This window comes from Eutrigla gurnardus, assembly GCF_963514095.1.
Source record: "Eutrigla gurnardus genome assembly, chromosome: 8".
Classification (NCBI taxonomy): domain Eukaryota; kingdom Metazoa; phylum Chordata; class Actinopteri; order Perciformes; family Triglidae; genus Eutrigla; species Eutrigla gurnardus.
The window spans coordinates 14795146-14822888 of NC_139922.1; the positions used below are offsets into that span (position 1 = coordinate 14795146).

At 44.7% G+C, this 27743-nt stretch overlaps 2 protein-coding genes across 4 annotated transcripts in view; one reads left to right on the top strand and one right to left on the bottom strand.

The window, feature by feature from the left end:
- atp5pb (ATP synthase peripheral stalk-membrane subunit b) overlaps positions 1-27743 on the bottom strand; it is a 339131-nt gene that overhangs the window by 268759 nt on the left and 42629 nt on the right. The window lies entirely within an intron of this gene.
- The window catches only part of samd11 (sterile alpha motif domain containing 11), a 51262-nt gene continuing 41704 nt past the window's right edge, over positions 18186-27743 (top strand). Inside the window, exons 1-2 of one of the 3 annotated variants that reach the window (XM_084016004.1) lie at positions 18186-19337; positions 20452-20543. In XM_084016004.1, coding sequence (XP_083872130.1) covers positions 18638-19337; positions 20452-20543 — 792 coding nt within the window. In that variant the 5' untranslated portion in view covers positions 18186-18637. The remainder of the gene's footprint in view (positions 19338-20451; positions 20544-27743) is intronic. The other 2 variants (XM_084016005.1, XM_084016006.1) reach the window with 2 other exon arrangements.

The window sequence follows — 27743 nt, forward strand, 5'->3', positions numbered from 1 at the left end:
ACACACACACACACACACACACAGTCACACTGTCCCCTCTGACCCAGGCCGTTTCCTGCCCCTGGCTGATCTATTGGCTGATGCCTGCCCTGTGACTGTAGAGAAAGAGAGAAAAAGAGGAGGGGAAAGTGTGTGTGTGTGTGTGTGTGTGTGTGTGTGCGCGCTGGCGGCCTGTCCCAGCGAATCGATATCCGTCTCGTATCCGTGAGTTGTGCCTGACCCCTGGTCGACCTTGCTCAGCATTGGCGGCAGGAGTGTGTTTTTTTTTGTTTTTTTAGTTGGGGTCTGAAAATGTGCAAGGCACATCGAGTTTTACCCCCTTGCTAATAGAGGTCTGGGGCCACGGAAGAGTGTGAAAAGTCCTGACTTAAATGTGCCAGTCTGAGGAGGCAGCAACGACGTATCTGAGAAATGGCCAAATAACAGGAAATACTTGGAGTAGTTGCCAGGATTTCACATTTGGTCAAAGGATACTTCAAAGTATTTCCACAGAGATTAATCTGATATGATCATGAACTGCAACAATGAATGTCTCTGCGGAGAGATTGTGGTTTGAAGCCGGCAGTGGAATCATTCTTACCTCCATGTTGTGGTTTCAGGAAGAAAAAAGCAGAAAAGTTTACCTCAGTTTTTATTTAAAATTTCATATGACCCTGTCTTGCTCGTGGCTGGGATACTAAAAACCTCTCAGATGTGTGTGTGTGTGTGTGTGTATATGTGTGAGTGTGTGTGTGTGTGTGTGTGTGTGCGTGTGCGTGTGTGTGTGTGTGTGTGTGTGGGCCAATAGAACTTGCCTTGACGTTCGTTTGCTAGTTGGACTCAGCCTTGCGTGTTGTTGTAGTGTGCTGATAGAGGCTCCAACTCCCGGGCTGAGTGGGGCTGCGGGTGCTAGCCGCCGCCGGCACTAATTGAACCCTGCCGCTAAGGTAAGGGGGGGGAGGAGGAGGAGGCTGTCAGCGAGGGAGAGGAAGGGAGGGGGGGGTGGAGAGAAGGAAGAAAAAAATAGCGTGGTGAGGGCGAAGTGCCCCTGGGGGGTTGGGTCCCTGCCTGCCTGCCTTTCGTTCGCCGGCTCCTTCCCTCCCTCCCCCTCTCCCCGTCTAAATAGCCGTGCCGGCGCTCCAGGGCTTCCTGCGCCTTATCTGCTGATAATTGGGCACTGGAGCTCCACAGCTCGCTTATGAAATATAGATTCCTGGCGGAGAGGAAGGATGGGGGGGAAGGAGGTAGGTTGGTGGAGGGAGTGTGCAGGCAGAGAAAAGCCCCTGGTCGTATCAGAGAGCGTGGAGCCTTGTGGGCTCCGCGCTGTTGCTCTGGCTCGTTTAGCAAACACATCCCCAGTAGTCAGGGCGAAGGCCTCTGCGCCGTGCAGCCCACACTGTCACAGACAATTGAAAAACAATGCTTTGTTCCTATTGTTCGTTGCACCCACAGGGTTCAAAGAGCTATAAATTGCGGGGGTGAAGGCTTGTTGTGTAGTTTGTCGCAGAGCATGTGAAATCTCCTAAAGTTATTTCAAATGGCGGAGAATCGCCCCATGTGTAACACAAAGCTCTACCACTGTACCGCTCCCGCTCAGTGTGTTACTGTGAGCGTTTGCATATTCAATACTGGAAATGGCGCGAATGAGTAGCCTGTCTAGTTCCCGTCATTTACAGTAGGTTACGACACTCGGTATTCTTCTGCGTGTGAATGGAAGAGGATGTCGTTTTCCTGCAGCGAGACGCTATTTGCATTCTCACGGGGGAGTTTATTAGATCAGAACATGGAGACCAAATCTCAGTGGAAGAGGAGCTGTGAATGCTGGGTGCTCAACATAACATGGGTCCCTCTTATCTAAGGCTACTTATGCTTTTAACGTCCAACAGGATTGTTCATTTAGAGCCTAATTTTATAATGTAATCTCATCTTTTTAAGAAATATAGCCCCAATTGAAAGACATTGATTCTTTCTGTAGAAATTATAATTTTTATAAGCAAATGTCCCATAATGTGCTTAGCCATCCAGAAGTCTGTGGGAGTCTCTGAATGACTCATTTTTAATTGAATGCAGTTGTGGACTTAAAGTTGTCAAACTCTCGAATACAGGATGGTTTTGACCAAACAGCTTTTGAGAAGATGGCTACATTCACTGTAATCATTCAAACGGCTATGATTGAGCACCTCCCAATGTATCGCATCGCATTTCCTCTGACCTATCGTCCTCCATCCTCAAATCCATTTTAAATACACACCTACGCACACAGACAGGTCTGTGCATGTCCCAATTAGTGAGTGAGCGGTTGGGCTAATGAATAGGGAGGTACCTGCTTGGCTCTGGGAGTTGGACTAGGGGTTGAATTAAAAAAGAAAAAAAACCAGGCTGAACATTTTATGTATGAGGTTTTGCAGAACTGTGGTTGTAGACTACATGCAGTTTTCTTACACTCACAAGGCAATGTCTCACACTTTTTGTTTTAAGTCAAGTAGAAAAAAAGTGGCCCAGGCTAAAGCAATCTCAGGAGTGATTCCCCTCTGTAACCTTACCTCTCTGTATTTTACATTATTTTGTACTTGCATCTAAATTGTGACCAAAAGTGGTAGAAACCTATAGAGTAAAGGCTCCATCATCACATTGACCAGAGCTACAACTTAAGCCAACACAATATCTCACCTGTTACATGTTTTCTCCCCCAAACCACCTTTATTTACAGGACACAAATACCAGCGTTGTGTTACACATTGATCTTGGCACCGACATGGTGCACTCCCTGCTTCATTTCCCTTGGATCACTTGGGCCCTATTGGTCAATAGCAATTGCAATTCCCTGCTCTATGGGCCAAACAAATTTATTTCAATTACAATTAGCATGGAGGCCCAGCGGCTGATTTATGGCCTTGTTTCCCTTCCCGTATGTTCCCCTGCGCATTAATCAGCCCCACACCGGCCCGCGTGATCCTCACTTCATCTACCTACCAAGGCACCCTGCCGTACATTCCTGGATGCCCTACTCCTTCCCTCCCCAACCCCGTCCTTCTTCCCTTCTGGCTGCAGCTAACAGTCATTATACTTGCACCTGACTCCGACCAGAGAGCAGGGCTGCACTAATCTCAGTGCTGGGGTGTCTGATTGGCACTCATTTATCATGTGCAATAAGCAGGTGGTCCTTGGGGGAAAATGCATTCAAAGCTGTGGTTTTATAAAAATCAATAAAAAATCAATAAAAAAACATCAAAATATTATTGTATATATTTATTGTTGTTAATATTATCATTTGGTTCTGAGGAATGCATAATTAAGAAGTGTTCCCGGTCACACACACAAGCAGCACACACACCTACATAAACACATAAATCAGGTGGCATGCTCTTACCTGATTTATGTGGTAAATAACTACAGGATGAACATGCTTGTTAAATATTTACTGTATGTACTTTCTTTTTATGTGCCGATGAAGTTTTCTGTCTTGACTGGGAAATTATGTTGCAACGCACGCATCCTTCACTTGACATTTGGTTAGCATCATTTGGACATTAACAGGACTATTTTGGATAGTCTGGAAACTGTTTGGGACAGAGCGGTGTCTCTCCACCCCTCCTGTGTCGGAGGCTGAGTCATCCGGGGCCCTGACATTTCCATCGGGACAACGTACCGATCCTTGGTGGCCACACTCAGTCTTGTTTATACAGACCCATCAGTGGCCTTGTGGATCTGGCAGCAGCTGTACGTACTTCCTACCTCCGGCCCCTTCTCTTCCACCCTTTGACGTTCCACCTCAAAAGCTTGTGTTTGTGTGGGTTGGGGGGACGTAATGACCAAGGCAATGGTGTGTCTGGTGAAAGCCAGTGAATTCAGAGCGCCAATAAAAACACAAGGTTTGCTCAGGGCAGACTAAACATCTGTTCGGACAACATCCTGACGAGAGAGTTTCTGATGAGTGGATGGTGTGCAAGCATCTACTTCATCTACTTGCACCTGTATAAAAATGGTCAGCCCAGGTAAAAGCTTTTTTTTTTTTTTATCTATCCTTATTACGTGACTGTATTTATCACAGCTAAGCTACCGCTTAAATGGAAGCTTCACTACGCTGAAGCTACTCCCCAGAGAAATGTAGCAAGCTAACCTACAGCTACATGCAAAAGTAGTTTAAATACATCAAAGCTTTCATGCAAAAATATGTAATACTAATCTATCGACCAAGTGTAGTAGTACACAATAATTTAGTCATGTAATAAATAACATAATATACATTTGTTGAATCCATTATATTAATGCACACTGCATTCGAACATCCAGGACAATCATGCACCTTACTTACTACCATAGCGATGCCCACCTGCCTTACACTCAAGTACAGTAAAGCCTCCTCCACTGAACCAGATGTTAATGACTCCATCACATTTGTTGTTGACTTATGAAGTTAAAATAAGGGGTTTTCTTTTAAAGGGATTTCCTACTTTACAACAATTAGTCAAGCCTTCAGTTATACATATATAATAAGTTACTAGGGCAGCAAAATAATCTATTCAAGGATGCTTCCAGATTCAAGAGCTGCTTAAAAAGACTATATAGGTGATGCAGCGAAATTCTTCTTATTCTAAAATAAGTTTTGTTCCTTTATGGTTTACTAATGATCTGTAACACACTTGAACGATATAGTTTGTTATGATACGTGGCATTTAAAAACCATTTGATTAGCGTGGTGGCGCTGGAACATGGATGGCAGTGTCATTGGCAGTAAAACAGAGTTTTTGAGTTGTCACATCACGATAAAACTCTTACTACTACTCAGTGTGGAATTCATTTGTGTCTCGTTTTGACCGCTGAAGTAATTTTTGGACTTTTAGCCACAAGCGATGAGTGGAGAAGTTCCCTGACTAACAGATTGGTGTGACAACAAGCACAGACGGAGTTTGACAACTCAGAAGACACCACATTTGACAGCTCTAGTCTAGAACTAGTTTCCCTCAGATCCTCTACTTTCATTATGTATATGTACATTTATTGAGTAGTAAAACTACATTTCAGTAGGTTGAAACATTTAAGCTCAAATATTGCAAATACAGCAGATATGAATCAATTCATATTCATGGAACGTCTAATTAGTGCCTCAATTCTTGTAATGCAATTAAACAGAGTTTAATGTTCTGTTTAAACTGGGCTTTGATTTATTTTTTAATGTAAATGAGGATCTGCCTGTAAAAATCAAACCTAAAATCTAGTCCAATACAAGTTCTTTCAGATTTTAATCGGGTTATTCAGGAGTGTATACAACGTTGTGGGCCTATGAAGAGCTCCGTCAAAAACCTGTTCCTTTGGTCTTTTGGTTTAACAGCCTCTCTAAACGGTCTCCCACATGTGGCAGGTTTCCGTCCCGGGAGACGGCGTGCCTTCACCTGACCTGAACGTGACCTTAGCAGACCCACTTGTTCAACACCTGGGTGCTTCGTGAGGAGGGTTGCTCCCTCCCTCTCCCACACAGGAAGTGATTCCCTTTCCCCAAACAACGCAAACATCTGTAGGATAAGCAGAGACGAGAGAGACGGTTAAGACTTCTCAAACGACACAGGAAGCTGTCTGATAAGCTGACAAGGAATTGAGAGAGAGAAATGAATGTAGCCTCTCCTGCTTTTTGAAGTATTTATGAGGATCTTCCACTAAGACTGAACTTCTCACAGATATGAGCGTCAGCCCAGGTAGAATTTATTTCACCCACTCGAGCTTTAGAGCCCAGGTAGAATTTATTTCACCCACTCGAGCTTTAGGATATTCATATTTCAATAACATTAAGAGCAGCAAAAACGGACCCATAAACTGAGCGTGGAGCGTTTTCTCTTGATCCAGGGCGTCCTGGCACGACAACTGTCCTGTTGCACGTATCAAACAATAATACTATACATGTATTGTACTTAAGAAACTTGTCGCATGTCTTTCATACAAATATGCTATCAAGCAAACCCTACATTTGTCTTTTAATAGATTCATCATGTGCCACCTAACACAACAAGCTATCCTTCTCAGTCTCTCACACCCACATGTTCTCATTCACAAACACATGAACACGTAGAGAAGCAGCGTACACACACACACACACACACACACACACACACACACACACACACAGAATAAGCTACCCTGAGAGGGAGTGCTGTATTGGGTTTTCTTCAGGAAGTGCGGCTCCTCCAAAGCTCTGGTCAGATGAAAGGCGAAGAGCCGTATCGATCGGCCCAGAGTGAGGGTGGGGGGTGATGGAGCGAGCGGTGCGTGTGTTTGTGGAGGAGCGGGTGGGTGGGAGGGAGGGGGCGGGAGGGGGGGGCAGAGCCTGTGGTGTGTCTGCCTGATGCAGGGCTGCCAGCCAGGCGAGGAGCAAAAGGCCAGAGGGGTACGGTGGGCTGAAAGAGGGGGGCCGCGAGTTGTCGCTGTGGCCCCGTGGCTCCACCGTAACCCCCTGGCCCCTCAGTGGAGAATGTACAAGCACATACACACACCCAAACACGTGCATGTGCACACACACACACACACACACACACACACACACACACACACACAGCGCCAGCATCAGTCTGCTGTTGTTGATGAGAGCTGTCAGAGAATGGAGCAACATGACGAGGGAGAGAGAGAGAGAGAGAGAGAGAGAGAGAGAGAGAGAGAGAGAGAGAGAGAGCAAGACAAACGCACAAAACATTTTTCATCTGCTTATCTTGCGTTGCTTTTAGGATTCTGTATCCTTACGTTTTTTTTTGTAGAACATCAGAAACTGAAATTCTCTAATATTGTCCAAACACAATGTGAGCTTTGCCTAAATAAGATTTTGACTTGAAAGAGTTTATAAATCAAACCACATATTTCAGCTGCCAACCACTTGCTTTTGCATATTTTTCAGCAAAAATCCTTCAACAACATTAATTTGATGTGATACTCTCCTTTTTAACGCATAGACAAAGCTAAATTCAGTACTGCGAATGTGAGATGTTCTTATAATGTTCTTCATAAAATGCTCAAGGAAAAGCAAAAATGTAGTTTTATAAAAGTAGCTGAAACCTCGAGGCGTTAGATGGTGTCGCCATGGGCACACTTAACCAGACAAGCCATTTTCTGGATGGGCTGTATGAATAAATACAAGTTAAACAGTTGACTTATTTTACATCTAAAAATCATGTGAGCAGCGATTGGCTCGTATTGCAGCAGTGAAGTCTCGTCCCACTGCTCCATCTGTGTCTCTGCACCGGAAACAGCCCAACAAACCACAGTCTTTAGAGGCTGAAGCTGGTTTGACCTGTGAATGCATACATTTGTGTTTTGCACCTAATGGAAACAATGTAGAAATAGACAAATAAGTGGCTGTGGTGTGTCTAACTTCTCCCTGGGAGTCTTATCAGATTCGTTTGAGCCAACGCAGGACCATATGTGGACTTGGGCTGGGAGTGCCCGACCCTCTGTGCTCTGCGCCCCGGGGGAGAGATCGGCCAGGGCGGCTCGCTAATTGAAATGTGTTGGCGACTCATCGACGTCTCGGCTCCAGTTTCTGGGCTATTTCGAACCGCAGTGCTGATTGCTGGTTTCACATCACACAGAGGAAGAAAAAAATCAATAGTAGCTGGGAGAGCGAGGGTTTATTCTTTGCAAGCAGACATTAATGCTTTACAGGGGAGGGTTTGATATTTATCATTTGTCATTTCGTCTCTGCAGATCATCCCGAAGCTGGAGAATATATCTAAATTGCTGATAGTGACACCACTTGTGTAGAGTTTCTAAAAAATAAAAAAAAAGGATCCAGATCCAGTACAGCATTCACATAGCTGGCCAGGCCAAGTCATTGCAACTTTTTCAATTTCCCTCAAAACTTCTCCAGAGTTTCTTTTTCATGTTTTTCAACAGAGCGAAGCACTCGTGACCTCCGGTGAGCACCGTAGGCACCTCGTTATGGAAAAGTGGCTCATATGATTTACAGGGACTTTGCTTGTGTTTTCAGCGCAGCACGATTCAGAAGGTTGAAGCTTTCGCTGCTTTCCAAAGGCATCAGTGTGCTTGTAGACTGTTTCTTTTATTTCTGTGTAGATTGTCGGCTGTAGTAAAGTGATCATTTTGCAGTTCAGTGGACGGAGCATGGCTAATTTAACATTTGCGATTGAGGAAATATTTTTTCTTCCTAAAATGGCTTGTTTTCTTCACAAATAAAGAACAAAATGAAGTCACACTTCAAAAAGTCTTTGGTTTCTAAATATCGCTGAATCTCTCAAACATCATTTAACATCCAAGTCTTTACCACTTAGATCGTCAAGTAGACTGCCATGCATTTAACTAAATAACCCCGACAATGTCCGCCTTTAGAGCTGGTAATGTTGGCCATTGTTTTGATCTTTTTTCTCACAGATTCCAGGGGCCTAATTTGGTATTAAATTATAGTCGTATATGGCACTGCCCATATCAATGAGTTCTGTTCTTATTGCATTGTTTGAAATCACCAAGTCGGATCTCTTGAAGGCTAATGTAGCCTACTATCTAGGCTTTGGCTGCTGGTGCTGCTACCCTTCAAACACAGAGTGAGCCCTTTGAAAAATGGATTGCGGAAGAGATAAGAAATAATTTATGTTCCTATCACTGCCTCGCACAAATATGGTGGGGAATACTGTGCCAATAACTCCCACAAACTCAGAGAGGCACGCTATCTTTTACTGCACAAATTATTAACGGCGCTGGGGAGGAAGGGGAGACGCTGTGCATTTTTTGCTAGATAGACCTGGCTCATTGCTCGTTGAAGCTTTGAGTTCACCACCGTGCTTTCTAATCAAAGATGAGGACTCCTGAAGTGAAAACTGAATAAACAATGATGTAGGATTTTTAATTTTTATAATTTCCGGCTTCGTCATAACGTGAGTGAAAGTTTCATTTAGACAAAATGAGAGGCTGTGAGATCGTTATTTTCGGTGTGTGTGTGTGTGTGTGTGTGTGTGTGTGTGTGTGTACAGGGAATAGAGGGAGGAGGGGGAGGCAGTCCAAAGGGGAGTGTTGAGGGAGGATGCTCGGGGTCGGGTGTCCGCTTGCCTCTGTCGGCTGGCGTTGACAGCTACAGACGCTGGTCTAAAATGAGAATCCTCTTGGGCCGCCTGCCTGCCCATCCAGCAAGAAAATAAATCCCATGTGGAAGAGCCGCTGTGTGGGATCACAGACAGCCGCCTGACCCCCCAGATCCGCCGGGGGAGGCCAAGGGCGCCGGCACGACAGCAACCCCTCCCCCCCACCCACCGCCCCCGCCAGGGTCTAATGTTACTCTGCCTGCTTGCCAACTCTGAAATTCTGGAGGACCGTGTTGGTCCCACACTAGTTCAGTTTTAAAACAGATTTTGGGAGAATAGTTGACCGAGAGCTTTGGTGAAGATTTAGCTGAAGGCCCTAGGTTACACCACAAAAATAGCACCAAGGTCTCGCTGTGCTTCCCGGGCCGTACGCCGTCTAAAATGTTTTGAAACCTAAAACGAAGGGGAAATTTGACTTAAGCCTTATTGAAAAAGGGGCTGGTGTGGTTGCTGGTGTTCAGATACTGCACATGGTGGCCAAAAAACACAGCCTGCTGAGCAATTAGAGACACATACTGGGGATAAAAAGTTTTGAAATATGATGTGGTGTTTAGCACTACCACCAGATGGAGGGTATTGAAATGCCAAATTTAGGGCTTTCTCTTGTCGGAAATTCACATTTTCACAAATCTTTCCCCGTTCTAATGTATGATGTTTCTCCATGTCTGCTAACATGGGACACTCGCAGCCCAGAGACTCCATCCCCTGAAACATTTTCTGATATTAAATTCCACAAATTCCAATTTCGGAGAGCTACCCTCCCTTCAGGACCCTTGAGAAGTATCATGTCTAGATAAAATTAGAATGAGTCAGCAAAAGGTAGCAGGGGAGCTTATAGATTTAACGAGTATTAATGACTACAACAGAAGGTTGACCTGAAGCAAGAGGTGGTGTTTAGCTTTTAGTTTTTTAATAAAGAATAGAGAAAGATGAAATAGTGATCCATTCATTATGTGGGCGATCCACTGTCATGTGCAGGTTAGCAATGTGATATCTATATCATGGCAGATATTGGTTACATTACGTCCATAACAGGAAGTCATTCGCTCTTTAGAAGTAAGGTTGTGGTGGATTAGTGTGTCCAGTTCACACAGGAGACCACAGTTTGTGTCGTTTGCAACCAATATTTAATTTTGTTAAACTAACTGTGCAATGGTAACCCTAAATGTCCCCTAAACCTAAAGTTACCTAACCATAACACCTTAACCATAGTGTGCCATAACAACTTGGGTTGCACTATATATTGTTTCAGCATCAACACTGGAATGTGTGCATGCACGATGGTCACATCGCAGCCCGCATGATGTCTACTAATCATCTCAAACACGTCACGCTACAACATTTTTGCCGCTTGATATGAAAGGAAAACTTGCATGGTTCTGATTTTCCATGATCAGTGTTTCCCATGAATTACATACAGTCTAGGAAGGCCTGCCAGAGGTTCATAATGCACCATGTATATTTACACTTCTCAAGGGGTGGGGTCCAGGTTTCCCCGGGGATTGGACTTTTTTTTTTGCCTCGTCATCACCATTTATATTCAACCAATGTGTTTATGATTCAATTGTTTAGAGCACACAGTAGTTTATCTAGCCCCATCATTGCTCCCAAAGTGCATCACATTGATGCATTTAACTTTAGAAAGTAACCTACAAAATTCAGCGTGAAATTCCTGTATTCCTGTATCACAATATATGGAGCAGAAAAAAATATTGCCATGCCTATTTTTTCCCCAATATCGTGCAGCTCGTACAACAAGTAATTTCCTAACATCAACGATACCATAGTGGCCATGTGCAGAAATCAATGTTTTTGAGTGTTTAATAATGTGTTGGTTATCTGGATGGCAGCAGTTTTCATTGAAACGGCACAGAAATTGTTCTGCGAAACCAATCAGCAGTGCTCTGTGGATTAGTAAGTGTCAAGTACACTGGTTTTAGAAGAGAGTTTGAATGTAATATTTCAATGCTGTGAGCACCACAAATATAATTCCATTTTTCTCCTTTTGGGTGGTGAAAGAAATCTCAGACACTAGTAGGCCTGTCCCATAACCTGTTCAAAACCACCAGAACTATTTACATGGCTCGATACCAGTGGTGTTGTTCAGTACGACTCCGAGTGACCGTCAGTAAATCTCAGGTAAACTGCTATATTGAATCACCAGTCACAGCTCCCCTCACTTGTCAGCTCAGAGGTGACCGCTCAGGGGGCATTTCCTTCCTTGTTAAACGACCACAAAACACTGAAACAATCATAATTGGATAACTCTGTCGTCGATAATGCTGCCGAGCTATTAACCTTATATGCAGCGCTACTTTTGTATGTGGAGTGAATGTGACAGCTTGGGCTCTCAGCGGACTGAATGTATGACTGGACTGAAAGTAAGGTGTTCCCACGGTGATGCATTCACCTACTGTTGGTCCTACAGAATTTAATTTGAACTGTGATGCAACCGATTAGCTCATAGGGGGAAAAAGTTACTTATCTACTTAGACATTGACAAATCTGTAAACCGAATAGAAGAAAATGATCTGAATCAGGAAAGCTATTTGTGATTTCCACCCGATAAGATACCGAGAAAATACTACTAATTTCAAATCTGGGTGGACTGGCTCCTCATGTAGCTCTCTGATTCACAGAGCATGTGACCAACTACAGAAACCCTGTTTAGTGGCCTAAGTTACGATGGGCCCCAGTACACACTATTGTGACAGGCCCTCATGCAAACACACTTACATTTATTTGAATAGTTTAATAGTTTATGTAGAATAAACATATTATGTAGCTACTATCACTACTGAGTATTTTACCAAATAAAAACAATCTAATAATACCATGACCGATGTGAGTTTGACTTTTTGAGGGCATATAGAGCAGATGGCACCTACGTCAAATGAATGTGAGTTGCAATGCATTGTTGGAGCGCCGGCTATCTCCAAGGGCCCCCCGACCCCATGGGCCCGAGAGCCACAGCGCCGCCTGAACTGTCTATATTTAAGTCCAGACTCCCGGAAAGTTTATAGAAGAAGAACTCGTGGGTTAAATGAACTCTAATTGGGTTGAATCTCCAGTCGTTGACTAAACACAAGAAGAAAAAACTTAAGTGGCTTATGCGTCTTTATCATCTCTTATATTTATATGGGAGGATTGGACAAGACATACTTCTTAGACTTTCTAAAGAAATTCATACTCGCTTTAAATAGTTAATTACTCTCGCCTTGTCTCCGGCGGCGTCTGGATGTGGGGGAAGAGACGGAGACGCTTCTGTCTCTCTTCCTTTCTTTTTTCCAGTAGGGGCAGGCCTATATATTTTGCAGCTCATGTCTGAAAGGCTGGCTCCAAGCGCCAGGGGTGGGCTCTCGCTCTCTGATGGTTTTCCAGTGAGTATTTGTCAGGTCAGACTGTGCACCGCCCGGCGGTCTCCGCTCCTCTCCCCGGGTTATTTATTACCTCTCTCCCCCGCCGCCAGCGCTGCGGCTCCGGGGCCGCTGCCAACAACGGCGCAGAGGCGGGGGCCGCGTTAGGGGGGTTCCCGTCGGACGGCGCGGGGAAAGGAATGGACATGTAATGCGTTTCGAGGATGGACAGAATTTCAGGCTTATAACACGGCAAAGGAACCGTCCTTGACATTTTCAGTAAACATCCTTTATAGTTTGCATACTGATCTCACGGGGCTGACGGGCTGTGAATTATTGGATTGTTTATTAAGTTCCGAGTTTTTTTTTTTCTCCCATTTTTTTTTTGTGAAACCCCAAACTAGTGACATGTTGTATGGCTCAGTAGATCACAGTAGATCACCATTAGTGCTGACATTATTACTAAAGTAATAGATTATCAGAGAAGTAGAAAATGAATTGCCAAAAGTTTTGATATAGTTTTGATCGTTTTGACTTAAATGGAAAGATTCGGTGCTTTTCTCAGTTTCCTATGGCAGTAAATCAAATAACTTTGGGTTTTGGACCGGCCGCATTAAACCATTTGAAGATGTCACCTTGGAATCTAAATCATGATGGACATTTTTAGTTTATTCTGACATTTTATTGGCTAAATGATTAGGAAATAAATGATCTACAATTTAATCAATAAGGAAAATAATTACTATACTCAATCACCATAGTTTGTCCATGTTAATGTTGATCCATGATTCCGGCGTACAGACAACAGCCAGACAATTTCCATTATATTAGAAGACAGCCTACATTACCCACATCAACTTAGCTATAGCCTAATATTCAATATTGTCAGAAGAATCATATTATGATGATGGCGATAGTGTAACATGTTTGTATGTTATCATGTCTCTCAATATCGATTAGTTGTCCCACCTAAAAACTGTAAAGGGATGAATTGTGCTTTGTTTCTCGATAGTTTGTCTTTGTGTGAATATTGATGAAATCTGCCACTGCTGCAAATAACGACGGTGTTCGCTGATGCTGTTGGTTTCAGACCCTGAGAAACCGAGTTGGAGTTTTGTTGACTCACCAGATTAATCACTCTTGAAACTGCATTCAGTTATAGAATGAGAAAACACCAGTGCAGTTTATATTCTTGCATTTTGAGAAACGGGCTTGGATCTTCCTTTTAAGTTGATCAGTTTTTCTGTCAAATTTAAAACCTGCTCTATTAAAAGCTCATTCAATAAACTAGCAAAGTTAGCTGCTAATAGACACGGCAAGATACAGGTTAACTATAATGATATACTAAACTGTTATTTCCTAATTTATTGTTAACTCATGGGGTGTAAACGGTGTGGGTTTATCTGAGGTTATTATTTTCTTTCTTTCTAGACGCACAGGACTCACACCGTAGTAGCAAAGAAGCAGGAAAAGGTTGAGCTAGAAAGGTTAAATAAGGTTTCCCCGACACATCAAACATCTTTCTGAAAGAGACACAAAGTCTGATGGAAAAATCGACTCAGTTTACACCGAACCGATTTCTGAAGATATGAGAGCTGAATTGTCGTAAGTTTGGGGAACCCCTCCGTGATGAGCCATCAAGAGTGAGTCACCGTCAGGTACCGGGGACTGGGCGTAGGAGTGGGCGTTGGGTGTCCCCTTTATGACTGGTTTCACCAGGGCTCTCCCGATGGTGCAACTTCCAGCACCAACGCACACATCAACAAGGTTTCCATTGAGACATTTCGATGCGGCGAGGGCTGGTTGGGTGAAAGGGCTTCTCGTCTGAAACGTTGCGTACCACTTCCTAGAAATGGCTTTGTAAACATATGCCATAAATGTCAGCTGCTCATGATTTGTCACTGCTTCTGCTCGGTGCACTCACCAACACGTGGGATGTGACATTATTGGTTGAAAAATGTTACCTTTCGATTTTATTTTTCAGGCCGTGTTCACATTTAAATCTAGCTTTTTGGAGTATAAGTGATTTCAGGTCACTGTGTTCTTCTTTAGCTGTGAGTGTCTCTTGAAGGGATCAGGATCGGGATGAGACTCTCTTCCTGATCCACAAACCCACTAATTCTATTACATTCCCACCAGACCTCACAGCTCCTCAATCCCAAAAGGACAAAATGTCAATCTTGGGTCCGTCACTGTCTTTGGTGAGGTAGCTGGCATGTGTTTTTGTAAATGTCTGCTGTGTGTTTTTGCCTGTCGACTGTAGGCATTATACCAGTCCTGGCCAGGCTGTGGTCTCTGGCCTTCCCGTGCACTGTTTCCGCCTGCGGTGTGGCGTGCCTCCTTCCTGTGTGTGTCAGAGGCAGTTTGGCCTGATTTATAGGCCCCTGACACACGGCGCTTTGGACCCCGCCTCTGCCGCTGGAATGACTATTCCATGTGTTGGTGGTGGATCCACCTGGGTGGTTCTCCACTGATGGGGGTCAGATGTGGTCCTGCTCGTAAGCCTCAGGAGCTCAGGGGGAACATACCCCGCGGACAATGTGGAGAGAAAGTGCTTTCAGAAAATGTGGTTCCAAGCTGAGGAGGTGTTACTTTAGCCGAAGCACAACGTTTGCAGCACCGATCGCACATATTTATGGTGTGATGAACACCTGCTTACTCAACATTTAATACAAATACAAAACGTTGATTGAGCGGTTAGTTTAATATTAAGGGGGATGTTTGCTCATTTCCAGGTTCATACTTTTATATGGGGTTCCAACAAGAACATGTTTACATGCTTTAATGTTTAAAGGTGTTAAAAAGTGGCCCCTCCTCCGAGGCTCAATGAGAGAGAAAGGGAGAAAAGTGATGGCCGAGTGAACGAAGAGCGGAAGCGGCATTTAGCGAGAACACAGCAGTGAGTCAGAGAAATAAAACGTTATTTTCTAATTGTTTCACGGCGGTTACGTTCTGAAGCACTAATAAACACACCCACACCTCAGCTCAGCCCTGCGGGAAGGTGCCACGTTGCCGGGTTTTTAATGAATGCAGCTGAAGGGCAGGCTTCATCCTGTCTGCTCGGCTTGTGTCTGTAAACAGACGCAACGCTGCTCTGCACGCAGCAGAGGAGAGGGAGAGGAGCCGGGGAAAAACGTTAACAACCCGTTCTCGTCCGTCCTATACGGACCCCCGGTATCTGACGGGGCTGAAGTGGGCCTCGTGCCCATGGATGTAACGCTCGTGCCTCGGTCTCGCATCAAGGGACGCGATAAACAGCGGTATTTGACGACCTGAATGGGCTGCACACCCTGCTGATTGGCTGAATGTTCCACCCCCATGTGGTGCGCAAAGGCGCTGACGCCCAGAAACGTCCCAAACAAAGCAAAATACGAAGAAAATAGAATATACAGGCAGAGGGGCAGAGTCTTCGTAGATAGTAGACATCCCCACTAACATCTCGCGGGTCATAAATGATGATTGAGGGGGTTAATTTGTATGGATGCTGATGTTTGCATACTATACCTTTTTTAAAGAATTTTCTTTTCTCATCTGACTAAATCTGTATTCACCTTTTGTCTGAAACGCTCCGTTTTAGCATGTTGTGACGTAACTGTGTTGCTAGGCAACAGCTTTGGTTCATGTTTACTTCCTGTCAGCTGATGTGATTCACATGGCACTGCAACCAGAAATAAACTGGGACACATTTGGAATGTTTTGAACTGTGAAATAGTTTATATATTGTATATAGTTGTGACATCACAACGGTACGGAAAACCTGACTGCTTAATGTAACCCTTAGACTTGTTTTACAATAAATAAATAAAAAAAATCTTGCTTTTTACAATACGGGACCTTTTTTAAAGAGTTTAACTTCATGGATTCAAGGACAATCGACACAGGAATTCACAACGGACATAATTTGCTACACAAGAAAATCCAAAACAAAAGCAGTGGGGCTTTCCTGCCTTTTCTCTGGGCAGGAATCATGGCTGGCATCATATTATTAGAAATTTGACATTAGGGATTGACTATGTTTGAGCACCAAGCATCATTGATGTAAACAGAGTCCACCTCCTCTCGTCCCACCGGAGTCCTTGTTAATAAACAACCAAAGCACTTTGATCAATGTTCAATTGTTGGTCGTGTTTGAGAGTTTAAAGCACATCTGCACTGACATACTATTTTGCTATTTCAAAGTGAAACATTTCGCATTTAGTAATATCCGAGCAGACAACATCTCGTCTCCTGATGCTGTAGATTTGTACGTTTCTACGTAGGAGGCATTATGTGTTCGGGTCGTCCATCAGTCCATTCTCGTGAACGTGAGATCTCAGGAACTTCACATTTGACACAAATGTCCACACGGACTCAGGGATGAAATGCTTAGATTTTGGTGGTCAAAGGTCAAGTTCGCTGTGGCCTCATCTGCATCCCGTTCTCGTGAAAACAATATCTCAGGAAAGCCTTGAGGTAATGTGTTAAAATCTGGCTCAAACATTCACTTGCACTCAAACGAACTGATACTCATTTAGTGGTCAAAGGTGACTCTCACCTCACAAAGCAGGTTTTCGGCCATAGTGCAAGAATTCATACACTAATTATGACCAGAAGCAGAAGTTTCATAGGATATAATGAGGACATCTCAGACAGACGTGGCTGTAAACTGCAACATGACTGGTTGGCGGAGGCAACGCAAGCAGTAATTCTAGTTTATAATATATTTATTAAGGTGTACAAGATGACCTTTTGTTACATTTTAATGGCATCCTATACTGACTTTTTTTAAAACTTTTTTTTGCCTCTACACAGCGACAACCGTGACTGGAGGCTTTATTCAACATCACCATCCATCTGTCCGGTCCGTGAACGTCATATCTCAGGAAGGCCTGAAGGGAATGTCTTCAAATTTGGCACAAATGTCCACAAACTGATTAGATCCTGGTGGTCAAAGTTCAAGGTCACTTTATCATCCCGTCCTGTGAATATCTCAGGAGCGCCTTGAGGAAATTCCAGTTGTATTTAGAAACATGATCAGTTTAACGCCTATTGCATTTGGTCAGGAAGAGGTTCCAGAGAACGCATGTGTGCTTCTAAAGAAAGGCTTTCAAAGACGAGTTTCAAGTTTTGTCACGTGTAAGTTATGAAACGCTTCGACACTGACGGGTCTAAACACACTGTTGAACAGTTTCAGGCTCGCTGAAGTGGCTGCAGCAGGTGAGTGTAAGTTGGGGGGAGAAGGAGCGAGGCGTTCACTGTAAGTAGAATATAATAAATAGGTGTTTGAACTCAAACACAAGGAGGATATATAATAATGTTGACCTGATGTCATGAATAGACCGTCCAGTGTGATCCTGAACACCTCTCATGTGTATGGTCAAAGGTGAACATCTGATTCAAGCCTCCTACTGTTGATCAAGTTATTATTTTGTGTTGTATTTGGTGGAATTGTACATGTTGGAACTATTTGGCAGGAAGCTGTAAGTCTTGTATTAATGGTGCTTAAAATAATCATACTTGTATGGTCTTAATACATTCTAGAGCTGAAGACACGGCTGTTAAAAGGAGTTTTAGATTCGGTTGCAGGGGTGGAAATGACGCTGTACTTCCTCGTGCTCGCTAATGACGGTTCCTCCATTTTACGCGCCGAAGCGCCGTCCCTCGCAGTCCCCCCTGCCCTCTGTGGTTCTCGCCGAGCCTCCGCTGTTTAAATGGGCCAAGTTGAGAAGCGGCGGCGGAGAGTGCAAATCTTGTTTGGTCTGGGTCTGTGAACTTCAGCGTGACTTCAACGACATACACAGGGGTTAAAAACAACTCTCTCCAAACTTTCAGCTGTATTAATGCTGCGTAAATCCTCCTCAGGAATATCCGACCTGATGTGTTGGGCTCGCGCTTCTGATTAATGCCATATGCCACATTGTTTTAAGTAACAGGAGAGATGTATTGTTATTATTATTACCAGTTTCTTTTTTTCTTGTCTTTGGCTGTGAATTTGCATGGTCACATGTAAACTCCCCATAACTGAATCGCGTTTTTTTTTTATATTATTATTATTGCACAACCGATTCTAACATTTTCTACTCAGTGAATGTAGAAAAGGAAAATCTCGCGGCTACTTCTAATTTCCCCAAAGACAAAGAATTAGGAGACAGGACGCGTAGCCGCGGCTGCTAATGATCTCCGTAGGAAGCATAATGTCCGGGGCTCAGGGCGCACCGTGGCAGGTATTAACAGAGCGAGCGTGATTAAATGTGGGAGGTAGGAGCTGTGAGGCTGGCGGAGAGCGCTGCCGCCGCTGCGAGCTGGAAACTACTGAATGGGAATCTATCCGGCAACTTCAACAGACCGCTGTCTCACGGCGACACGGGGGCTCTGCATAAAACCAAGCGGCGCGTCTTCAAGTCTGGGTCAGCCCAACTCACAGACGGAGAGGACGCTGAAGTTGGATCGGGCGAGCAGCTTTTCACTTGTTACCGGCGCTCGGCTCCCGCTAACATGCCTGCCATCAAGAAAGAGCGTCTGGACGGGGACGACATGGCACTGGCCGCGTTCAACCAGTCCGAATACCTGGCCCCTTTAAATGCCGCCGCCATCCCCGTGGTGACCCCGCATCCGCCGCCCTACGACCACATTTTCGCCCATCACCGCGCGTACTTGGGGCTCCACGACTCGGCGCTGCATCACCAGCACCTCCACCACCACACGGACGACTTAATGCTGGAGAGGTTCTCCTCCATCCCCGACTTTCAGCCCTTCTTCGACAACGGGGAGCCGTGCATCGAGGTGGAGTGCGGGGAAAACAAGGCTTTGCTTTATATCAATAAATTGTGTCAAGGCAGTAAGGGACCCTCGATTAAATACCGGGGCGAGTGGCTCACCCCCAACGAGTTCCAGTTCGTGAGTGGACGGGAGACTGCCAAAGACTGGAAACGAAGTATTAGACACAAAGGTAAGAGCAACCCTTTACGGTTCGTTTGGCAGAGAGAGAGAGACACCTCGCCATCAATAAAGCACTTTTCTTTTTTGGTGGACGCCGCTTATTGTGGGCACAAAGTTGGGTCTCGTGGTTCGGTGTTGACTTTTGGAGTGAAAGGGTTACAGCAGTCAGAGCGCGAGGAGACAGATGAGGGGAAAAGGCGCATATCCTCCACATAGCCTCCAAGACGTTTGGGCTGCGATCAGACACCAAACCGGGACTTTTGGAGTAGACCACACCGGGACTCAGGTGAAAAGTTAGCTATAGAACAATTCAATGCGAGACAGTTAGACGCTTTTCCTTCATTATGGGACGGATCGCTCCGTTAAGTCCGGCTGCTCTGGTGCACGAGTGTTGACACTTTTACGCATCGCATGTTGGGTTTGAGATAAAGGCTATTTTCTTCATAGTGTTGTTGTTTGTCCATTCGACGTCACAGTTGTGTGATACATATGTGAAGATGCTGCCACCGATTGCAAATTTGAAGTAAATATTAATATTTTATATGTACAGCTGCTTTTATGCGCAGACGCATTTTATAGGTGTTTGTTAGATTTTCCAGTACAATAACCTTGACGGCATCAATGCGGTTCTACTGTTCGGTTTTTATTTGGATATTTATAGTGTGGGCTTTTTGTGCTATAATTGCACACACACACACACACACACACACACACACACACACACACACACACACACGGTTACTCAGGCAGAACTGACACGCGTTAGGATGTGTGGGGGGAGGGTGTCGCCCCAGGTCAAAAATGGTAGCCTAATGGTTGAATATACCGATTCCTATAGACAGATGACAGTAGGCTACTGTCTCTCTGGCTCACAACACTTGACCTTTTGTGGAGAATTCAACTTTATGGCAGAAATGTTGAGAGAGAAGTCAAGTTTGTCTGCAGGGTTTGACTCCTTCAGATTACATGCTGTGTTTATTGAAGATGTATCTTTAAGACTCTGAGTCCTGATGGTGGGCTGAAGAAAAGGTCCCACTCTCATGCAAGTTGCTAATACCTTATCACGTGCTGTGTTGGTTGGTCATTCTCTAAAAAGTGTTTCTCCTGTTTGCTTGTTTTTCCAGGGAAAAGTCTCAAGACTCTTATGTCCAAAGGAATCTTACAGGTGCACCCTCCAATCTGTGATTGTCCTGGTTGTCGCATTTCCTCTCCAGTGGTAAGACATTTCATGCTTTCATATCGGTGTTACCGCTGCATCTATGCTTGTAGAGGCAATGCGTTAACTGGGAGAAGCTACATGGAAAATATCGCTTAAGTTTGTCTAACAGTGTTGATGTTCAATATATAGAACACATGGGGCTAAAAGATGCTTTCCTTGTGGTGAAGAATACTTTGTGGGACAAGACTGTGAAGAAGTATTTGTGCTCGTAATACTTGGTCAATCCTAAAAGTGGTATTTTATAGTTACATTTGTACTTGTGCTTGTTTTTGCTTTGTTGTTATATAGTAAAATATTGGTCTTTACAATCTGTACCTTCATCACTAAGGTTCCTTTTCCATAAAGACCATCCTATTCATTTAGATGCCATTTATTTTGTGTGAAAGCAGGACTGGGCCTACACATATTTCATTTTTAGATTTGTGTTGGGTTATGCAGCTTTATGGACACGTAACAGCGTGTGAGCGTTTATTTTGTCTTTCTCTGTAACCTTGGTGGGGAAGACCCTTCAGGCACACGTGTCAACTTTGATGGTAATTTTTCTCAGCATGAATATCAGATTTACTTTCAGCCTTTCGCTGATGGAGGGTATCAAACGGCCTTTAGATTCTGAGGCGCCGAGTTGCCCTGTGTGGCTGTTCGATGTTGGGTGTTTTGGTAGAGCTCCTCTGTCCCATTGAATCAGTCTCCTCACCTCACTGCTGAACTTTTGTTTGCCTGGTGCGTCCCTCAGGGCTCCGTCCAGGGGCACCATGCCAAACCTTGCGGCCTTGCAGGTGTGTCACGATTACAGCATCACCACTCTCCGTGTGTGTGTGGTGTGTGTGTCAGCTTTGAGCGAGCTCACTGCCGGCTCACCGTCGCCAAATCTGTTCACACAGGTGCGGTGGGTTGTGAGTGTGTATGTGTCTTTGCGTGTGTGTTTTTATCACCATGGAGCGCATCTGTCGTCGCTCCCAAGCACTAATCTTGAGGGATGGGTGTAAGAGGCTTAGCGAGCTACTGAGCGTGGCTACTGCTGATTATTGTGTGTGAGGCACGCAAGGCAAAGGCGGTTTAGATAAGCCGGAGGTGTTTGAGTGATACAGGTAAACTGGTGACATTTTTCACAGCCAAGAATGAAGACCTGTACCCTTACACATAGGGTTCAGCCAAACAAATTACCTGGGGGGAGAAAAAGAGATGGTTGAATTCTCACGTTTTCTTTTTTTTTTTTAACAGAAGGATTTGAGCCATGTTTGCTTATGTTTAGGCTCATCACAGATATTGGCTTCTGGCTTGCTAGGGCTTGTACGGTTCCACTTCAATTATAGCTGTAACGGAGTAATACTTTGTTATTGACGTAAGCAGGGTTATGGGAGTTTTGAGGTTGTTGTAGCCCTCTCTCCCTCTCTTCCTTTCCTTGTCTGGTGGTGAAGCCTGAAGTCTAACCCACCACCGTGACACTTTTGCATGCACACACACACACACACACACACACACACACACACACACACACACACACACACACACACACACACACACACACACACACACACACACACACGCATATAGAGTGGTGAAGTCCCGCCCCTCCATTTCCGGGACATGGGTCCTCAAAAGCAAAAAAATATCAATGCGATTCAATGGGTAGATACAAATTATTTTCTGGTCCCGTTTGAATTGTGCCATGGATTTCACATATGTTCTTTGTGATATTTAAAGAAAAATTTTCACGGAAAGAAGACGACAATTAAGCGCGAAGAGTTTTGATAAAGTTAGGTTTTGTGTGAGCCGCTTTGTGAACTACAGCTCCTCGCTGTTCTCGTCGCGAATGATATACGTCACCACCCGCCGAGTCCGAAGTCCGCCGAGATGGCTGTTTCTCTGCTCCACTTCACCGCTTTTTTCCAAGGGCAGAATAAAAGTATCGAAAGGGGGGAGAACCACTATAAGTCGGGTCATGTGGAGAGCCTCAACTTCGCCGATGGGGAGATGGCGATGACGTGACGTCACATACGCGACACAACATGTAGTCTTTATCATTGTGTTTTCTCAATGAATTTTAACTGAAGAATTGCACAATAAACGGTCAAACTCTTGACATGGAAAATTATAATTTAAGCCTATAAACAACATTTGTGTAATCCAAGGCATAACGACCGGGGGATCAGATAATAATTATTTTCCGTCCATTGAACACCATTCATTTTTTTCGCTCCGAAAGGACCCATGGCGCCGTTACTTCCTGCTTCCGCTTCGGCACTCTATAGGCTAAGTATGTTGGCAGCTCCATGTGAGGCGGTGAGGGTTAGGCGGAGGAGGGAGGGCAGTGGGACTTGTATGGCCTGTACTGGCGTCTCCCTCTCTCCCCACTGACTCCCCTCAGGGCATGGCAGCCAGCACAGCACTCCCTCACTGATGAGCATTCTCTCTCTCTCACTCTCTCTCTCACTCTCTCACTCTCTCACTCACTCACTCACTCACTCACTCACTCACTCACTCACTCACTCACTCACTCACTCACTCACTCACTCACTCACTCACTCACTCACTCACTCACACACACACACTATGCCTGCCTACTGACACGAATTACCTCATGCGGCCATTTATTTTAAAGTTTGACGGCTGAACTTTGAGTGATCTTGTTTCACTATCGGCATGAGGCGAGCGATCATAAAAAAAAAAAAAAGTGCTGCAGCTGGTGGGGAGACTTTTCACCTGCCTGCTCAGAACTCATGGAAGTTAATTTGCCGCGTCGGCCGGGAAGCAAGCTGTTTATAACGACACAACACAAACTGAACGGTTGTTAGGCTCAACCGTGTAGAATTGAAATGTGTTGATGTTGTTTTTCATCCGCGCTCATTGACATGCTGCTGATAACTAGCTGCCAAGGTGTGTTAGTTTTCTATTAAGCATGTTATTATGTGATCATCAGGAGCTTAAATTATTTCTCAGCTTTAATCGTTATTAAAATGGCCCTTGAAGTTGTTAGACGCTGCTTATTTTGTTTGCTTTTTTGGGATACTCAAGACTGCGTATGCATGTTTATGTTTGTTCTTGGCGTTGTGTGTTTGCTCTTTTGTGTTTTTGTCCGTATACTCACCTATACATTAGTTTTCCTTTGTCTCAATGTATGCATGTCTGATCATTTGTACGCCCGCGATGGCTGGCTAACTTGCCTGCTTACGTGTGTGTCCGCGTGTGTGTTCGTGCATTTGTGTGTGTGTGTGTGTGTGTGTGTGTGTGTGTGTGTTCGTGCATTTGTGTGTGTGTGTGTGTGTGTGTGTGTGTTCGTGCATTTGTGTGTTGGTCTCCTCCCAGGAGAGCTGGGCTTCCTCTGCTCTGTTATTTTAGCGGAACTGGCTGAGGCCGGGAGGAAATTACACTCCCCTCCTCCGGCTCGTAAAGACCTCCTCCAATCAAGGGCTCCTCTTGCAAAGTGGAATTAAAAACACACACACACACACTCTTGCCTATAACTTATAGTCTACCTCATTACATTTTCATAATGCCACTTCCAATAGCGTTAATGGGGAAAAGATGATTAAAATCAAAGTGCACCGTATTGAGTGAAATAATAGAAGTAAAGCTGTTACGTGATGTGGAGTTGATCAACTACCTACTGTAATCTGCTTCTGTTTCATGTATTGAGTGTTTGCGCTTGCATGTGTGTTGCCAAGGCTATGTTGCTATGGTAACACCGGAATCGGTCATTGGCCCAGAAGTGTGCAGAACTGTGGTCACGTCACGAGTGTTTTTGTGTCGTGAGCGTCTCTCTTTGAGTATCGGACACATCGGAGATTAAGTGAGACTCTACAGATTTGTACATTGTGAGTCTTAATGTTGCTTATAGAGTTCAATACAAATTGGACTGAGAGCTGTGTGTGTGTGTGTGTGTGCGTGGGTACATGCTGTGTGTGAGCTTCTTAAAGGGGTACTCAGAATACGTCTGGCTTCGTGTGTGTTTGGGTGCGGACCCTGTTAACAGGCAGCGGAAATAAGTTGGAGCATCTGTCTATCAGCGGTTTATCACACCAAACCCAATGGCGATATTTCTAAAAAAGCCTCCTCCCAACATCTGTGTGTGTTTGGGTTTGTTGTTGGTCATGTGATTTCCTGTGATAGTTACAGGCCTTTGCAGACAGCAATGTCCTGTCATGGTTTTACTTTAGATCCATCAGTACACTTAAACAAGCACACACATACTGTAGGTAAAGACAGAATTATTAAATTGTAAGAAAAATTCATCAGTGTTATGCTCGTTATTCAAATCGCCTATACCTTTATTTCATCAATGAAATGTAGCCGTATGTAAAGTTGTGCTTGACTTGTCGAAACCACAGCAAAGTGGATGCTCAAACCTCGAAGGCGGTGTATTTAATTGAACTATTTTAAGTGTATTGATCTTTACGTGAGATCTCTAATCATTGTCTGGATCAAATTTAACTTGCTGGGACCAACTCAAGAGAAAAAAAATCAGTTGAAATTAACCAACCACAATTTCATGCTTGCCTCAATTTCCCCCGTGTTTGTCTGGAGAGAGGAAGGCCCGGTCGTTACCTGTCCATAAAGCTCCCCTGCGGCGGCCTCGGTGGGCCTATCCAAACACGGAGAGACGGAGGGGGGAGGGAGGGGAGAAAGAAACGAGGGAAAGGGGAGAACGAGAGGCGCGCTAGCACGCTTGATTGAACTGCCACTGACCTCCCAGCGCCGCCGCAGGAGCCCCCACCCCCTCTCCGCCGCCTCTCGCCCTCTGTGCGCCGCTCCCCCTCCCCCCTCCGCTCACCCATCCCTCCCTCCTTGCCCTGTGCCGCTCCACTGGGCTGCAACTGCCTGCTCGGCTCAGCGCGTGGGGGCTGAGGGTGCAGGAGAGCATGAGTGTGTGTGTGTGTGTGTGTGTGTGTGTGTGTGTGTGTGCGTGCGTGTGTTTGGGATGGGGGGGGGGGGGGGAGTTGGTCGCATGCCTGTCCGCCCTACAGTGCTTTCTCACTTTTTTTTCTCTTTCTCTCGCACGGCCTTGAACAAGTGTTGCCTTAAGACTGTGTGTGGCACGCACGCACACACACACACACACACACACACGCACACGCACACACACACACACACACGGACACACACTTATATTTTTACCAAGTACCAAGAACATTTGTACTTATGAGGAGTGTTATATGATAATGTTTATTAATTTTAGTAGTTGTATTTCTGATGTCTTGAATGTTCTGTGTACAATATATACTCAGGCAGTATTTTAACATCAAAACAGAATACTAAATTTAAAAGAAACACCTACCGCTCCGCGACTTCCTCTAACCAAATTTGATCTGAAAGCGATGGCTTAAAATATAGAGCTAAGCCCTGCAGTGTGTTTTGGTCATATATCTTAAATATGTGTGGGGAGCATTATATTTGAATGCCAGACGAGTGCAACGTGTCTCTAATTGCGTAGCTGCAGTTTATTCACAGCCTTTGCTGTTCTTGTTTGTTTATGTGCACACTAATAATTTGATTTTAACCACATTAGGCAAATATAAGGCTTGCCATTTTTTTCTCTGGCCTGTAGAGTATAGTTTGCTTCTGCCGAGTCCTTTCGCTGTTGTTATTCTGCGACATGTACCAGAAAGGTCACGGAGTGCAGCACATGCAAATGGGTGTTTCTATAAACAAACACTGTCATGGCTTGCAGTGTGGAAAAAGAAAAAAAACAAAATTATTTTAGGATGACAGCAAAACGGCATTTGTGCGACATCTTACTCAAAGTAAAAGAGGTTGTATTGAGGCGCGCGGTGGTATTAATCACAGCAACAACGATAAACATCAACTCTGTCTCTCCATTTTCTTGTTTTATGGCACTAATAAGGGGGATTTCCACTGGCGACTACAAATCCTCGCAGACATCCTGCCTATCAAACACGCCATCATCGTTAACTATTTGTGGGTTACTGTGAACCGCTTTAATCAAGCTATTACTTGAATCTGATTATTCACCGTGATGAGGTTTGCATACTGAGCCATCTCAATTTCATGAAAGCTGACATGTGAGCCGCCAATCACCTTTTTCCGTGGGTGCACCTGTGAAAATGTCAGGACAGGTGAGTCGGAGATAAGAGTGGGATTAACAAAGTAAAAATGTATATTTTGTGAATAGCTGGATCTCGGGCTTCCACAAAAACACAGCAGTCAAATTGTTTGTTTTGGCCTTGTTTCAGCGCTCTTACGTGAGCACGGTAATGACTGCTTCATCCCCCCCATCTCCCACCCTCCTCACACTCATTTTTTTCCCTCTCTCCTTCTCTGTCGTCTCCTCGTTCCCCTCCCCCTTTCCCCTAACGCTCGCACCAAGTCGGCCCGCCATCCCGCCTACACACACACACGCACACACGCTGCGAGGTAACGGCAGACAGGCGCGTGACTCATTAGGCATTCGTCCCCCAGGGAGATCTCTGGGGGGGCGCGTGTGAGGGAGAGAGAGCGCTGCAGCTGCAGGAATGTCACGGGCGGCTACCGCTGTATGTGTGTGTGCGTGTGATTTTGTGTGCGTGTGTGTGTGCGCGTGTGTTTTTGTGTGGGTGTGTGTGTGTGTGTGTGTGTGTGTGTGTGTTCGCTAATGCTAGTTGGAGCCAGCGGCGGGGCACTGCACCTTTCAGGAAATAACGCAAAGAGGAAGAAAAAGAAAAAAAAAACCCGACACACTTATTAGTCTTCTTTTTCCACCAAGAGCTCATTTAAAAGTCTGAAATAAATTTAGAGAGAAAACACTAGATTGCCTTATAATTTCTGCTTGGATTTAAACGCCTTTGCTGGCCAATGTGTAGCTGTGATATTAGCCTGTATTGTCTTTCAATACAAGATCATTTTGTTGCTTTTAAACCAAAAGCTTGTCCAAAACGAATGAACTTGGGAACCCACCAAAATGACTTCCAGGATGTATGGCTGTTGTAAACTTGTTGCTCACCGTACATAATCACCAGATTGCTTTTATTTGAAACGTTATAGCTTTATTACCCGTATCTACCCGGGAGAATGTATGCCGATTATATATCTTGGCCCTGACAAGACCATATTGAATATGACCATATTCACTTTTTGACTCATTGCCATTTCTCAAGACCCAAGTCAACCCAGATTACAGTGTATCCAGTACTATAAATCACAAAATCTCAGCCATCTTAAAATAGCATTCAACCATTTATTGTCGTAGGCTGTTGGATTGGA